The sequence below is a fragment of the Vigna angularis genome, chromosome 4 (genome assembly GCF_016808095.1).
Source record: "Vigna angularis cultivar LongXiaoDou No.4 chromosome 4, ASM1680809v1, whole genome shotgun sequence".
NCBI classification, from domain to species: Eukaryota; Viridiplantae; Streptophyta; class Magnoliopsida; order Fabales; family Fabaceae; genus Vigna; species Vigna angularis.
The window spans coordinates 14642849-14660315 of NC_068973.1; the positions used below are offsets into that span (position 1 = coordinate 14642849).

The window sequence follows — 17467 nt, forward strand, 5'->3', positions numbered from 1 at the left end:
TTCTCACAAATGTTTAATTAGTAGGGTTGATTAATTAATGTATTCTTTGCTTAATTGCATAATGAAACTTGTTTTAATATCCACTTAGTTGGTTAATTTCAAGTGGATTGAGAGTAAAATAAAATCTTAATTTTGTGACTTATGAAAAGTGGAAATGCATTTGAATCAGAAAGTCTAATTATAAGTTTGAACTCAATATAAATATGATCATTGAAAGATTAATAATAGTGAGATCTTCAACTCAAATTATCATAATTTTCTTTTTCTTATCTTGACTTTTTTTTGACATGATTAGTTATGATTTATGAAAATCTAAAATTATGAATAGTTTAATTCAATTACAAATTCATTCGAATAATGATTTTGTAAACTTTGATAAATTATGAAGTTTTAGAAATAAGAAAAAAATTCACCTTTACTTTCTTTGACTTAAAAAAGAAAACCTAATATATAAGATTGTCTAGCTTCACTTTTGATGTAGCTTTTAATTTTGTCACTTTTAATGAAACTCTTAATTTTATTAAATTTGTAACTGATATAATTTAACTTATTTTATGATGAATTTTAAATTAAGACTTATCTTTACTGTATTGTTAAAGTATAAACAACTACATACGTGTGTGTACTCAAACACGAAATGAAAAGGTCCAAATCTTATCTCATGGGTGTACATTGAAGAAGGAAGAACGAGGGAGGTGTTGGGTTCTCCACGTGCAAAACGAATGCTTCATTGGTGAAGGAAGAACCAAGTCGAAACAAAGAAACCAAAGAGAGGCAAAGGATTCACTGGAACAAGAAGAAACAAAGAATAAGAAATTAGGGTTTTTAATAAAATATTTCTAAAAGGTAAAATGGGGAGACTAAAAATTATACGGGTGCAGGAAGAAAAAATCGACATGCAAGAAGCAACAACCAAAAAATATTATAACCAAACAAGATGCTTTACAAGGCCATTTCTTCCCGCACTTCCATGACTTGCATTCTATAAATTTTTGGATTCTGTATTTAGAATACAATTTTTTTATATTATAAAATATAAAATAAAAAATGCATTTTAAATTGTATAACCTATGATATAAATATATTTTGAATTGTATATTTTGAAATACTTTTTTGTATTTTAAATTATAATATAAAATAACAAATATATTCTAAATTATATATTTTAAAATACAAAAATTATTTTTCAGATTAATTAACTAATCTATAATACAAACTTTTTCGAATATTATTCCGAATTACCTACCAAATTGAAACGACAGGGCATGCAAAGGCGTCCACAATTCAAAGATGTCGTTTAATCTATCGGCCGCAGCGACGTAGTGAAGACTGTCGTTTTGGCAGCCAAATTGCAATCTTCTTCTCTTTACGTACAGCGAAGGGGTTAGATGAAGAGAAAGAGAGGAGGCGAGGAGGAGGGCATGGATATCGTGTGGCAGACTCCAGCGAATCCCCCGCACCCGCACGATTACGTCTTTCGAAACGGTAACATCCAATATCTTAGACGTTCTACATATTCCAGTGATAAGGACGAAAAGTTACTACGAACATAGAACGTGACCCTTTTTTTCTTTTTTCTTTCCTTGTTGGAATTTGTGCAGGAATACGATTCGTTAGACCATACTACTTTGAATTCATCGCTCACGTATATTAGTTTTGTTTTCCTTATTCAATTTTTTATTATTTAAGAATCTCTCTTCTACATGTTGTAAAACCCCTATTAAACCCCATAAATGGTCAATTTGTTGTTGCAGGTCAAAAATCGGTGGGCGGGGAAAACCATTGTAGACTTATTTGCTGAGGAGTTTAAAGGTCGGCCTTATGATTATTATGTAAGAATTACGCCTTCTCATTTATGTTTTATTTTGATGATTTGTGTAATCGTAAGTTTGGTATTTTAAGTAGTTATAATTTATGACAAACCTTTCATTATAATTCAATACTCAATCAACAAGAAAGTCACGTTAAGGGTGTGAAATTTGATGTGGTTCCTGATAAGTGTGGTACCGTGGTGAGTCGTCGACAGATACCTCGAATTTATAATAAAAATTTGATTTTATAATAAATATATTTGATTTTATATTTGACTTCATACAACACTTGTTGTGTTCAGCTCAGTGAACTTGATGTTGCCCCAGAGTTTTAGTTAATTGACTGTTTGTGTTTAACATTATAGGTTAGTGCAGTGAAATGTGGAAGGATTCAAGTAGATGGTGAGATTGTACCAGTTTCATACGTAGTTAAACCTTCTCAAAAGATAAGCCATTTCTTACACAGGTTTGGTTTTAAACTTTATGCTTTCATTCTGTGGATTTAGTAAACCTTGCAACTGATGCCACTGAGGTTTCAGGCATGAACCACCTGTGATGGCTTGTGATGTTGTTATTCTTCAAAATGAACCAGATGTGCTAACTATTTGTAAGCCAGCATCTGTTCCTGTAAGTATGCATTAACAAATGGGTTAGTGCTGTGCCTATGTGTAAAACTGTAATAACTCATGTGAAGTAAAATAATTATGCAGAAAATAAGTTCTGTTATGAATTAATTTTCCCTGAAGTTCAAGTTGTTTGGTGAAGAAACATTAAGGATTTTAGATAATATTTCTAACACCTGTTTATATAGAGCTATTTGTGATTGAAACGTAGATCATAATTCTAATGGTATGTTAAACGCAATGAAAAAAACTGATTCCATTATATCATTTAAATTATTTCCTTCGGTTCTACAAAAGGAAGTCAGGAACTTTAGTAAATTCTGTATTAGATACCTATGTAATGGTGATATACTTATTGATGGTAGTTTGCTCTATATTTCGTATAGGCTAAAGCTGTGAATTTTAGCTGTTACGTAGGTACACCCATGTGGTCAATATCGGAAGAACACTGTTGTTGGCATTCTTCAAGCTGAGCATGGCCTGGCACCTCTATTTCGTATCCAAAAATGCATTCTGGGGAAGAGATAAATGTCATTTGCTGATATGGTTTAACATTTCCAATTAGCATAAAATGTAGCTTCTTTCTTGCCCTTAATATTTTTTCACACCTTATCAAGCCTCTGTGGTGTCTCCTGTCTCCATTTTGTGCTTACATTTTCCCTTTATTTTTCAAAGTATATCAATTTGTATTTTCAATTTTACCTTGACATGATCATCTCAGCTATTCATCGTCTGGATCGCCTTGTCTCAGGGCTTCTTATTTTGGCGAGAAATGCTGCAAAAGCTGACATCTTTAGGCAACAGGTGAGTTTAGGAAGTGACGTTCTTTTGCTATTAACAATATTTTCTTCTTAGAGAATATTTAATTTCTAATATTAAATAAAAGGTTAAACTGTTTGATTTTAATACTTACATGACATCCAATGGGCAACTTTGTTCCTTTATTGAGCCAAGGCAGTCAAAATTGACATTATGGTTGGAATCGTGAGGGACTCTCTAAATCGTGAATTAGGATGATAATACATATTGTAGATCCTACTCCTACATAGATATGAGAGATGTACTCTACAAACAATATAAATAATTAAAAAAATATTTAGTCACAAGGTCACACTTTAAAATACTTAATTAAACTTAAGTTCATCATAAGCCATAAAAAGGAAACCATATCAATTAAGTCAGAACTCATGACTGACAAACAAAACAACTTAAATACATAATTAGGCAAGTCTAAGTAGCCTAAACAAAATACCAAATCATCAAATACCAACTACCAAGTCCAAGACAAAGAACACCCAGATGGCTATAACCTAAACAATAACCATCTAATATGAATCATTCAAATTAAAATATAAGTTGAAGGGATCTTCATTAGCTCCATCTCTTTCATAAATCACATCAATAAAAACATCCTCCTCCTTTAGAAGTGGTATTGCAATAACATTGTCCTCTTGCCCTTTGGCAAATTGCTCTAACAACCGCTGCATTTCCTGATTCTCCTCACCACTCAAATTGGCTCCATCATCGCTTTGATGACAATTCACATCTACCATTTGTGCCTCTGATGTCATGAAAAACCCCTTGACAGCTTGCTTCTTCCCAGCAAACTTTGAAATGCAGAGAAAGGAATACCTCCAACTTGTTCTCCTCATATTTCAACCCATTGATTGTTGTGCTTAAAACACATGACTTGTTTAGGCCAATCTATGCGCATCTCTCCCACTGAATTCAACTAAGTCATTCCTAAAAGAATGTCAATGCTATCAAGATCAAAAACCATAGCATCAATCTCCACCCTCAAATCAGCAATTGGTATCCTCACTCCATTACACCCTCTTTGAGTTTTAGCCTTGAAACCACCCCCCAACTTGATATGCAAAGGAGTGGTCTCGTCCACCTTCATCCCCATAGCTTTCACCAATTTATGGGAGATAAAATTGAGTCGCCCCACTATCCACCAACAGCAAAATCGGTACCCCTTGCACCTTCCCCCTCAACTTCATGGTTCTAACTTCTCTAAGCCTTGTCATTGACAATCCCATTGAACTCATAACATTTAGCTCAACCACTTCCCCTCCCTCATCTTCTTCACCATTCATCACTTGCATCTCTCCTTCCTCAAACTCATCATCCTCAATCATCATGATGCGAAGTCGGCTGTTGGGCACTGGTGTTTAGGATGGAAGGGACCCCCACATTTGTAACATAGTTCTTTCTTTTGACATTCAACAAACTGTTGGTAGGACATATGGCATATGCTGCCTTTGTCTCTAGGTCCAAGTTGCCTCTTCTCATTTTTTATTTCATCTTTTGGGCCCAAATTAGTTATCCCTTATTCTGGGCCCTCTTTTGTTCCTTTCACATAGACCCCATCACTATTTTGAACATTATGGGTTCGACCCATAGTTTGTAACCCATGACCCAAAAACCCCTGGGAACGAAAATTAGACAATCCACCACCTGACCCACGTGAATCCCCAAAACAAGAACCGGTCCATCTTTTGTTTTTGTGATATGAAAAATGTCTTGACATGCTTGTAACTCATAATTTATTCTGTTTTATGTATAATGACTATATCTGTAATAGAATTTTTTTATACATTATAACTATAGAGTTTAATTGTTACAGATAGAAGCTGGTTTAGTCCACAAACAGTATATAGCAAAAGTAGTTGGAGAATTTCCTGAGGATAAGGTATTTTTATATGGTCTGGATAAGATGTGTTACATATACCGTACTTGGTATTTATTACTTTCTGCATCCTATTTTGATGGACCTTGAAGGTCTTGGCATTGGAATTACTAAATGCTATTGCTATATTATAATATTGTAAAGCTTATTATGTTATTTCCGAATACATCCTCTTTCTTGCATATTAATTAGGTTCTCATCTAATTTTTTCCTTTTATCACATCATAATAATGGTTAAGGATATAAATACGAATAAATAATATTTAATGCTTCATTGATAGAATGATTTTTAAAATGGAACATTCTGTTTTGCTAGAATATCAAATAAATGAAATAGGGAGTATGTTGAAGACAAACCCTGTAACTGTTCATATATGCTAACGATATAATTTCCTTCTTCCTTTCGTTAACATAGTTTGGTATAATTAGAGGGTGAACCTTATAATTTCTCTCTCATGATCCTAAAAACAGTCTCTATGTATGTGGGAGAAGGCACACTCAGCATTTCTCCCCAAACTCCTACCTAGTCAGGGCCTGGTGCACTATATGGCTTTCTAAAGAACTAGATTGACATTTGCAGAACATGATGGGAAGTATCCTCTTTCTAGTCAGTTAGTGTTTGAAATGTTAGATTCACAGTCAAAAACTAAAGGAAAAGTAACTAAAAGCTAGAGTCTAGCTTATCTACATAAGTGTTGACTATATTTGCACATTTTCTACCATGTACTTCATTTGATTTTAAGATATTGAGGCATGTTAGTTTCTGTTTCTGCTTCTTGGGTTTCTGACAGTTTTGCAAATTGCAATTGAATAACAATTATGAGTAATGAGAAAAACTATGTATTTTAATTAGATCCAAGTATTTTCAGGATAGTTCCAAAACGATACATAAAATGAACTGGGAATATTAGTTTGCAATCAATTTAGAAGAATTTTCTTAACTTTACCCATAAATGCTTTCGAAACTTCTCAAATGGTAGTATTAACCTTGGAGTAACATGATACCAGTGTATTATGATCCATAATCCCTAGCAAGGTCTGCTCATAAATGTAAATGATGTATTTGCCACTTATCCAAGTTTCTAACACCAGACATGGAGTAAGAAGTTACTTTGTGAATGTATTGAATAATCGAGTAATTTACTATTGCACATAGGAACTTCATGCAGTAGTAAATGACCGTCTTATCTGATGAAATTGTGGAAGCAGTTGATCTTTTGAATATTTCTTTTTCTTAAAGAAGGCAGCTGATCACATCTGAGATGTGTCTATCCATGGGTCTAAATTGAAAAGCTCTGTTTGAGAGGCATTAATTACCCACCTATAAGAAGCTTTGGCCATGGTCATGAGAGTTTTAGATGATGGTTGTGGTTAAATAAGTAAATGCAGGTAGCAACATGCAGTGTAGCATATGAAGAAGAAACTGTTTGGGCAGAACAGTTGTTTATTGTGAAATTGAGAAAATCAGTGCATATCGCTCTTCTTTATATGTAGCTTTTCATATGATGACATATGATTGTGGCACTTTGGGGTTGAGATTCACAGTGATGCCTAACATTTGAGTGTAAAAAATAAAAGCAAAATTCCAAATGGGTCATGGTTAACTAAAACTTCAGTCTGAACTTTAATTTGCCTAGTATATATATATTTTAGATATAGATTATTAATATTTAAATTCGGAGTTAAAATTTCATAATTTTCTAATTTGACCAAGTTTTACTTTTCAGCTCATTGTTGATGCCAATATTGAATATAATGCACGTGAAGGAAGGAGCACAGCGGAGGTGAGGCCTCGGGGGATCCTACATTATATTTTGTTATTGAATGTTTGGATGCATTTAGATTGTTTTTTGTTTTCATTTTCAGTTGATATGTTTTCACTAATAATTATAAAAATGTCACTTTCTTTGTGATCAACATGTTTCCTATTTTAAAGGATTTGCGAAGGGAGAAGAACGAACCCATGTAGGAAAAACATGCTATATTTATAATTATAATATTAATGCATTCAAGGAAAAACACTTTTATGATGTATTATTTTAGTTATTTTTTTAGCATCTGCGATAATTGCTAAGCAACCTTTCTTTTGTATGGTTAGCTGTTTCTTTCTTTTTCTAGAATATATTATGGAACTTTTTGAGCATACTTTTAATACTATTTTGTCTCTATACCCTTCATCTTGTTGATTAGCTACTACTTAGGACTGATATAGAATCTGAAACAAGTCTCTTTGCATGCAAGGGGAAGGCATTTTACAATGATCTTCTGTCTGTAGCAAGGAGCCTTTTCTTGCTGGTACTTTTGGCTCTTTTTATTAACAGAATTGCTTGTCATAGTTCAAATTATGTATATCAGAATTAGAGCAATGTGTTATAGACTTGGAGTTCAAGGAAATAGATATTCCAACTCAAAAAGGTTAAACATCCTAAGAGATGCAAATAGAACAAACATCATGGATTCCTTTGTCTTTGCTAAATGATCTGATGTGTAAAACATGGACGCATATGACAGCTAAAACAAAATGTTGGTGATTATATTGGGTATTCTTATTTTATTATGTTTCAATAGTAGCTAACATTGTCCAAGGAAAAGTGACTTTGAGGCATTTGTTCTTGATAAATGGAAAGACAAGTATCTAATGGGATATCTGAATGAAAATATCTTTTTTAATGAAGGTCAGAGACTCCGCAAAGGGGAAGGCTGCCTGTACAAAATTTACTCGGATTAGTACTAATGGAACTCAAAGTATTGTTTTATGTGAACCTATCACTGGCCGTACTCATCAGGTAGGAAAATAGTTGCTGATTTAGATTTCCTTTTTCTTTTTATTCAAAATTAAGCTGCATATTTAATATCTTCATATCGTGCTCTCTATGTCTGGTATTTGGTGTAAACATTGCTATCATGTGTAAACCTCCCATAGAAATCATAAAAAAAATTCTATTACCAATCTATATTGGACATCCAGGTGCATACGGCACTCATAAGACACTTATCAGTAAAGTGTCCAATTTGATAGACATTTTTTTGTCTTTGACATGGTCAACATAATGTTAATAAAGACATACAATAATTTTCTAAAAACGCATAAGCTTGTAAACTTATTGCACAAGTTTCTATTATGATTATAGAAATATGGAACAAATATTATATGATCATTACTTTTCACTTTTAACATATTAGGTAGATGGATTAGATGCATTTTTGTATTAGGTAACAATATGATCAGACATACAATATTAAGCTGCATATTTAATATCTTCATATCGTGCTCTCTATGTTTGGTATTTGGTGTAAACATTGCTACCTAGTGTAAACCTCCAATAGAAATCATAAAAAAAGATTCTATTACCAATCTATATTGGACATCGAGGTGCATACGACACTCATAAGACACTTATCACTAAAGTGTCCAATTTGATAGACATTTTTTTTGTCTTTGACATGGTCAACATAATGTTAATAAAGACATACAATAATTTTCTAAAAACGCATAAGCTTGTAAACTTATTGCATAAGTTTCTATTATGATTGTAGAAATATGGAACAAATATTATATGATCATTACTTTTCACTTTTAAAATATTAGGTAGATGGATTAGATGCATTCTTGTATTAGGTAACAATATGATCAGATTATTATATTTGACTAATCTTGTTTATAGATGATTGAGTATATAAATATTGGTTGTTAAATGAAATAATTCATATTGATCTAATATATAGATCTGTGTTCCTGTGTCCTATATTTTGAAGACCACACATGTCAAAGTGTTGGTATCCTTGTCCGTGTCTGTCGTGTATCCTTGTCAGTATCCATGCTACATAGTCAATGACAACATATTGTAAAGCAGGCTTCTTGCCAGCCATTCTGTCACTGTACAGACAAATGTATGACTGTCGTTGTTCTGTACAACTTATGGAATACAGGAGATGAGATTAACACGACATATGTTGGATTGGAAATATTAATTCAACTGACCAAAGACATCCTACACTTTAGTTTTATTCAATTGACTATAATTTATATATGGTGCTTAACATAGTATACACCTCTGGTGTAGATACGTGTTCATTTACAGTATTCAGGGCACCCAATAGCCAACGACATGCTGTACCTCTCAGAACAAACTGTTGATCGATCTGTCAAAGGGTGGAGTGCTGATAGATCAGCTCGCATATCTAATGTTTCTCTGACATCAGATCTTGATGAAGTGCTCAATGCATGCGAAGAAAATTCCAATGAAGATTTTAGCATTGATCCCATGTGTACAAATTGTCCAAATTTGGCACCCAAAGGGTAAGAAACCCATTATCTTAGAAAACAATATTTGCTACTTTGTATATTGTAAATTGTAAAAAGAAAAAGATATATGGGTGACTTGAAGAAAGTTCAGAGTAGATTTGTTCGTACTCAAGTCTGTGTAGCTGTTTAAACTCTAAAGTACAACGGGCAGACCATAATGATTTGGTTGAGCATAGATTTTATCGTAGTCAAGCATTTTCAGTATTACATCATATTAAAGCATAATTAGAGAAAAATAGAACATGCCATTACAGGTTTTACTATTTATCTGCTTCTTATCTTAGGACATAAGGATATTAGAATTTGGTTAAATATTTATTGGAACGAAGTAGGAGCTTTACGTTGCTTATTGTTATTGCTCTAGGCTGTGTTTTGGTAGCAAAAAGCTCTTTCTGAGTGAATATGACGTTGTAGATGCCATTGTATCTAAATAAGTATTATTGTCTTTTTGGTGCAATATCGTGTCTTAACTTTCCATATTTATACTTCTGTTTTTGGCTGTTTTGTGATTGTTTTATGTATTTCTGAAGATTCTGTTTTGTGATTGGAAATATATAATTTTTTTTATTTGTTCTATAGCAAGACTTGAAACTTGTAATTCTGAAGATTCTTTTCTTCCTATCCTTGTGAATCTCAGATAGCTTGACCATTAAGTTTTCTTTTGTCGAGTTTTTATAATTGCAGATATGATGGTGATGAAGATGGTCTATGGCTTCATTGTATTCGCTACACGGGGCCTGGATGGGCGTACGAGTGTCCATATCCTGATTGGGCTAAACTTATCTAGACAATTTGATATATTTTTCATCGTAAATTTCAAACAAATATGCAACGACTTATTTTGAGTTTTCATCTGAGTTGTGCTGGTTACTGAAAAACTGTTTAATCTTTTGCTAGTATTCAGGGACACTGGATTGGAATGATCAATTATTGTTACTATTGATTTTTTCGCGATGGAAAATCAGTAGACTATTCTATTTTAAAATGATTAAAGGTTTTTTATAGTCTATATATACTTTTACCTTTTTGGACGAGACATTTGTAACTTGTTATACCAGAATGCTTTGCATTTACGGACATTCTCTTTGAGAAAATGGATGCAGCAATAGATATAACAATTCTTAGCAAGTTTCTTCGACATTCTAGTCTTGGGAGTTATTTTACATTAGTTTTTAATGGGATTACATCTATAGTTTTCTTTGTAGTTTAAATTACTTTTTTATTTCCTCTATTATGGTTAATGTGTGATTTCAGTATTTCAATATTTATTCTTTTTTGAATCGCCTGAATTTAATTATTACAATAATGTCTTGTTAGTTTCTTTTTATTTTAAACCCTCGGCTCTTTGCCTTTTTCCCATAAAAAAAACTGACTATCTAGAGAAAACTGCGATAAGAAATTCTTCGAAAGATTCTAGTTATAAATTTGAAGGATTTTAGAGGATGTGACCAGGGTTTTAAAGCAGAAACTTGTGATTTAGTTTCTGTTAAAATAATTTTTGTTTGATTAATTGGTGACATTTGTGTTCTAATTAAAATTTTATTCAAACTGTTTTATATTGTTTTGCATGTGATAATAATTTTAATGTGTCTAAAAATTAAATTGGTGAAACTTTTTGATGCAGGTTGAGATGTTTAAAATTAATGGTTGAATTACTATGATAAAATGAACGACCGACAATGGGTGAAATATCCATTGTCTATAATGATACAAACATTCTTGGATAATTTGTGTAGTCATTTGGATATTTTTATCTTAATGTGTCATGATATTTTTATCTCGTTTGTAGATGATATATGATTTGTATCTAAGTTAAAATTTTCAGAATAAGTGAAGTTATTACTTTTGTTATTGAAAAATACAAGGGCTACCATTATATAGATGGGTTCGTATAAATTTTTTTTTATGCTTCTTTTGTTTATTCTTCATTAGTGAGTTTATCTTCAGATGGGTAGTAATGAGGTCATGTTCTAACAATAGTCCTCAAGCTGTTAGGATTGAAGTTACTAGAAAAGGAAAGAAAGGAGAAAAAGTGTAGAAAGTGATATTATTTAAAGGGTTTAGTTTCTTTCTTTTAAATTGGAATTTGTCTTTCTTTTAAATTTTAATACATTTTTATCTTTAGATTCTATAAATAAATGGATATAATAATTTTAATTTAATGATATTAAATTTTTAAGTTTATTTTAGATTAACATTTGATTAAAACAAGTTAAAATTATGCAAACACAAAAGTAACACATTTTCTTCCCTGTCTGTGAAACCATTTCTCTAGCATTCTACATTAACAAATTTCATTTTCCACCTGTTACATCAAGAATATGTCTCAAACTAGCTACATTAACAAACCATTTATATCTATGTTACTGTTTACTTTATGTGAATTAAAATGACGACTCGTCATAATATGTAAAAAACTAATCTGATCTTAAAAATAATTATTGAAAAAATACAAGTAAATTTTATGAAAAAAACTTAAATTACAATTTATGAAAAATTACATATAATTATTATGCAAGATTAATCTACCACAGACAAACCACACAAATGATACTTGACAATAATACAAACGAAAACAAAAATAACATAAAAAACATGGAGACCCTTAATTAGTTGTTTTCATTAACGAATAAAAGAAATTAATAATTTTGGAGAATAAAAATATTCAATCCTTTAATTTACTATATATTTGTCATTTGTTGATTTGAGGTTGTTCAAACATGAATTTGGTTGAAGTGACATGGCAAGAAATAGTTCAAAGTATTTGCCGTAGGAAATGAAACTTGAATTGATTTCCACATTTAGAGCCCAACTCCAAAGTCTTTGCATTTGTATTGTCCATTGAAGTCGCCTTCACTCAACAAATTGATAACTGTACACTGTCAGCATCAAATTTGGTGAGAATGTGATGGGAAAAACAAAGGGTGTGAAGTCTCTAAAAAATCTACAATGAAGAATGAAACAACTCATTATAGCATAAATGGTTGAAACCAAAATGGTCACGAGATATTTTTATTTTGGGTGCCGATATTTTGTATTATACTCAACTAAACAAATTCTAACTACGCAATGATACTTAAGGGATCCACATTAGTGCGTTGTGTTCAAATCTACAATATCTTGCTTGATATGGTAGCATGTGCATCTTGAAGATATCTGAAATTAACAACGTTGCATGAGATTTTTTTGAGGATTGAGCTCCTCTAGAGTGAGTAAACAATGATGCATGCGTTCACTTTTAATTAAAGTAGGTTAAATATATAAAAACACCTTTATCTCTATTCTTTTAATCTTAACTTTAGAAATGGTTAAAATATGAGCACTTGATTAAGACTACAAAGGTAAGTAGCACATGGGTTCATGTTGAATTGGTTATTACTAGGAAAACCAATCTCCATCGTTGAAGTGTCGCAAAATGAGTTGAACAGAAGCTATGAATCTCCTTTCACCGTAACTGTACGGCAGAAGACAAAAAAGTAGGAGGAATAGTAAGATATGGTGGAAATAAAGCATGATGTAATCTTGGCCCGCCCAAAAGTTTATGCAGGACACATGGTGCAACAATACTTCTTCAAAAATCAAACTAATCACCAAAATCATATCTATCTAGGACACATTATGATGCAATCATTGGCACCAACTCGAGGTTAACCACTAGAAAACATTAAAAAGGAAAAAAATGTAACGAACACATTTCATTTTATTGATGTATGTGAATAGAAAGAGATAATTAAAGCATTAGAAGAAGACGTGTTTGATAGATGACTTGAGGAGCTTTAAATTCTCCCAAAAGAAGTGCTTTGTTACATCACCCTTATCTCCCTCTTTGTTCCTAGTAGATTGTGTGCACACCTAACCGTGTATGTTTTGTGTTTTTGTTTGGTGCATGGCATGAAGGTTATCTCCATCAAAAGACAATCATAGGAAACTTTTTAAGAATTTGCGTAATGCCCTAGAATGCTTATCTTGAGACGCATGAATAACTATTATTTGCATTATTATTGTTATTTCTTCTCTTTGTGGTGGCCCCATCAATTCTTTGGTTTGGCTAGTGCTTCTTCTATTATTAATTTTGCATTTCCGACGCCTAACGTTTCTTTCTGATCGAGTTTATCCCCACTCTAAAGTTCAACATTGTGAGACATTTGGAACAAACTCCTCCATATTTTTTTTTCATATCTTGTTCAGAAGGCGACATCCTACTAAAAGCGGACACAGATCAGCAGCCCAAATATGTGTGATCAATCATTTTTTTTCCGCGGAATTAATTTTGATGGGGAGAGAGAGAGAGAGAGACAGAAAGGACGAAAAATTTCCAAATTGTCTTCTATTGTCCACCTACTTTCTAATATAATATGAATACATTTTCTGTTGTTTTCAAGATATTGAACTCATATTTGTCCATCATTGAGTGAATAAAGTGAAAATAAATATATTAAAAAAGGTTTGAAGATATAAACCAAACACATTTATTTCGATGATGATCACTATACCTACCCGTACGTTGTGGGTGTATATAAATCGTCTGCTTTTTAGCCATTTGATATATTTGTAAAAGATCATGTTCATCTAAGAGGATTAATATGTGTAAATCTAAAAAAGGTTATACTATAGACTAAAAGAAGTGCATAAAACAAATCGAATTAAATAAATAAATTATTGTTAAATTTAATCAGATTATTTAAATTTAACTTTTTTACTATACAAATACCTCCTATGTAGAAACGACTTAAATAATATAAACAAATTCAATCAAATGGTTAATATATTTCATTAAACTTGTTTGTATGTAATCAAATATACTTTGCAAAGACTTTAACTCCAAATATTCCTAGTTTCAATTTCACACTTTAGGTTGAGGTGTTTAGGTAGTCGTCCTCAAGCCAAATGAAGGTTATATTTGTATAAGACACTCCAACACTTAAGTCAACCAAGTGTATTAGATGGTAGTAAATGCAATAATTAATAAACATAATCAATGTACCTCGTAAATTGTGGTATTTATACTATGTTTATGAGCTTTTTACTTGGGTGAGCCTGACCCATGTAGCTCATTACCTTGATTAGTCTTTGGTCAATCAATCTACTTATCATACCTTAATCATTATATTAAATTAGTCAACTTGGTTAACGCTTTTCGTAGAAGTTGCTTTGGCCGATCGGCTAAGCCGTCATAATGCATGCTCATATCATAAGGGTCAAGTACATTAGGCATGGGTGGCCGAGATGTCCTCGAACATATATGGTACACTATCCCCCTAGGCTTGATATGTCTATATTTGAGTCTTCAGACTGACGCTATGGTGTTAGTATCTGGTGCCGTCATGTGCAAAGAAAAATTGTATTTTCTTTGGTCTCCTCCTATAGGTATAGTAGTCCTCAGTCTTAAGGAACGAGGTCTCATTCTTGATTATATTTGATTGATAAAGAGTTGTCAGGTTGCATAGGAAATGAAGCGACATTGAGAAGGTAGAGAGTCGTGACCTTTGGTCGTTAGATCTAAAGAGATCTAAGGTTGAGATAAGGGATTACAATATGAAAGGCAGCCAGCGTTTTACTATAAATAGAGGGCTCATTTATCTTAGTTAAACACCTTTATTCTTGAGAATCTCCTTTGCTACTGAATCTTTAAGAAAAGTTTTCAATACTTTAGTATCGACTAGTAACAAATTTATCTCATAGTGGTTCTAATGTGGGTTCTAGTGAGGGGACAAGTAGTGATAGTAGTTGAGCTTTATCTTCCTCTAGTGCATCGTCATCACGGGCTCAAGGGTAGTCCAAAAGGTAATCAAATATAATCAGGAAGATCCTCCTAAGGAGCTTGCTAAGAATGACTTACCTTTGTACAAAGACTATAAGTGGGTATAACCTTTAATTTTTTTCTATGGTCGCCCATCCTAAACTCGTCGCTAAATAATATATATTTCTTTGAGAATGAGGAAGTAAAGGATACAATATAGTTTATGGTGGTTTATGTCATAAACAATGTATGTCATGGCCATCAAGGTACAGAGAGGACTTCTTCCATGTGTATATGGACTTTTGTACTCAACTCCATGTCTAACTATCTTTCGACAAGTTCACCATGGGTGTTCTTTGTTTCTTAATGTTGAACCAGTGCAATTTCATTCAAATAGCTAAGGTTGCTTCCAAGCCTTTAGGTTGATATGTTTAGCTTTTAACTTATCGCCAACACCTTAGTGTTTTCCTCTATTCTACCTTACCCGTTCGAAGTCTCCCATTTATTATTTATCTTTAGTTAGCCAGCTAGGTACTTGCCTGTTAAGTGCTTACTCGTAGTTGTTTAAGAAGTCTAAGAACGAAATTTTAGGGTTATAGTAAGCCTATTAATCGGTCTCATTTTTATGATGAGAACAAAAAGCCTAAGTTCCCTTTCTATTGAACCGATAAGCCTTTTAGATAGAAGTAATGACCAATGAAAATTATGTCCGATGAAGATTAAAGGTATCTTGGACAAGCTCCCTCAGCGAAAAATATTATTAATGTTTACCTATTTGTGCAGTATGTGACTAACTTGCTTCGTAGGTTTGAAATTTCTTGTAACTTGGATATTTTTGAGATTATATGAAGCCTTTTTAGCATGGTAAGACCTAGGAAAAAAATAAATATCTAAAAAGGTGGGGAGCTTAGGTATCCTTAATTAAATAAGAAAAGATAAGTATTACAAAAGTGAAGTGTAACATAGATGGTTAGAACTCCTTGTTGGGTTGGTGATCATACGTTATCTATATATATATATATATATATATATATATATATATATATATTTGTATAAATAAATATATCTATATATATTTGTATAAATAAATATATCTATATATATTTGTATAAATATATATATATATATATATATATATATATATATATATATATATATATATATATATATATATATATATATATATATATATATATATATATATATATATAGGTTCATCTAAAATAAAAGAAATAAAATCAATATTATACACAAAATCAGAATTGAACACATGATCACCTATGTGTGTATATATATATGTGTGTAATTATGATTTTGTGTATAATATTGATTTTATTTCTTTTATTTTAGATGAACCTATATATATATATATATATATATATATATATATATAAATATCTATATAAGAGTTTGTTAACTTGTTTACGTTTTTTTTTTCAGTTGGTATATTTTAGCAATGTGTACCGGGTTTTAGTAAGAAAAAATACTCTCATATATTATGGATTATAAGTTTCAAGGTCAAAGGTATTTGAATAATTTTCATTCTCAAAACTAAAAAAAAAAACAAGAAATTCCACCTTTCTGTCATTCCTCATTCCTCTCAACCATTTTTCTTTTATCTCTCTCACTCTAACCTTCTGACTATCATCCCTACAGTAGCTCCAATGAAAAAAAATCAAAAACACCCACTTAATCCTAATCTACCTTCGTAACTTATCTAACTTGTTTCTCTCTCATTTCCATCCACTCTTACCCACACATAGTAACCCACGACACTGCAATTTGTTGCTCTTGCTCTATTCGTTCATTTGTTTTTCACTTTAATAACAAAATAATTGATGATGTTGATGTCTACAATAATTTCAAAACTAAAAGAAAAACAAGAAACTCATCCTGAAAAGATGTTATCATCAACCCATAATAGTTGCAAAACATTTATTTTCTCAATATCAGTTTTGATAAAATCATAGAATGAAAGGAGTAGAAGTAAACTATGAGCGTAATGGTAAATTATTTATTAAGTTTAAATTCCAATTTGAAAATTAGTGCATTTTTGTTTTTCTTAATTTCACTTCTACGACAAATGATAAATCACAACATCATGTTTATATTAACCAAACAAGTTGGAGATGCGAATTGTTTAAAATAAACTTCCATGATGTGATTTACTTGAGAAAGTAATTTTCTGGTCCAACTGAGAGTTAACATGTTCATATGACTAGTTTACTAATTTTTGGTTGATTTTTAATTAGTTGGTATATAAATGCAGTTCTTCTTGAAAACTACTCAATATTC

The 17467-nt window shown here is 31.6% G+C and overlaps 1 protein-coding gene across 6 annotated transcripts; it reads left to right on the top strand.

The window, feature by feature from the left end:
* Positions 1-1270: 1270 nt before the first annotated feature.
* On the top strand, positions 1271-10441 carry LOC108332156 (RNA pseudouridine synthase 7). Of its 6 annotated transcripts, none has more exons than XM_052876405.1 (13): positions 1271-1485; positions 1602-1645; positions 1755-1832; positions 2177-2277; positions 2351-2438; positions 2841-2964; positions 3186-3238; positions 5064-5129; positions 6854-6910; positions 7368-7421; positions 7802-7912; positions 9191-9426; positions 10102-10441. In XM_052876405.1, the coding sequence occupies exons 1-13, from the start codon at positions 1389-1391 to the stop codon at positions 10217-10219; spliced, it is 1227 nt and encodes a 408-aa protein (XP_052732365.1). In that variant the 5' UTR covers positions 1271-1388; the 3' UTR covers positions 10220-10441. The 6 variants fall into 6 exon arrangements, with proteins under 6 accessions (XP_052732365.1, XP_052732366.1, XP_052732367.1 ...); XM_052876406.1 differs by having other exon boundaries at positions 1273-1485; positions 2852-2930; positions 3156-3238; XM_017567320.2 differs by having other exon boundaries at positions 1277-1485; positions 10117-10441.
* Positions 10442-17467: the final 7026 nt, after the last annotated feature.

Bases quoted from the DNA above. Each gene is read 5' to 3' on its own strand.
- LOC108332156 (XM_052876405.1), top strand. From the start codon at position 1,389: ATGAAGAGAAAGAGAGGAGGCGAGGAGGAGGGCATGGATATCGTGTGG. The intron at 1,646-1,754 runs GTATATTAGTTT...TTGTTGTTGCAG, and splicing joins ACTTTGAATTCATCGCTCAC to GTCAAAAATCGGTGGGCGGG. The intron at 9,427-10,101 runs GTAAGAAACCCA...TCTTTTGTCGAG, and splicing joins CCAAATTTGGCACCCAAAGG to TTTTTATAATTGCAGATATG.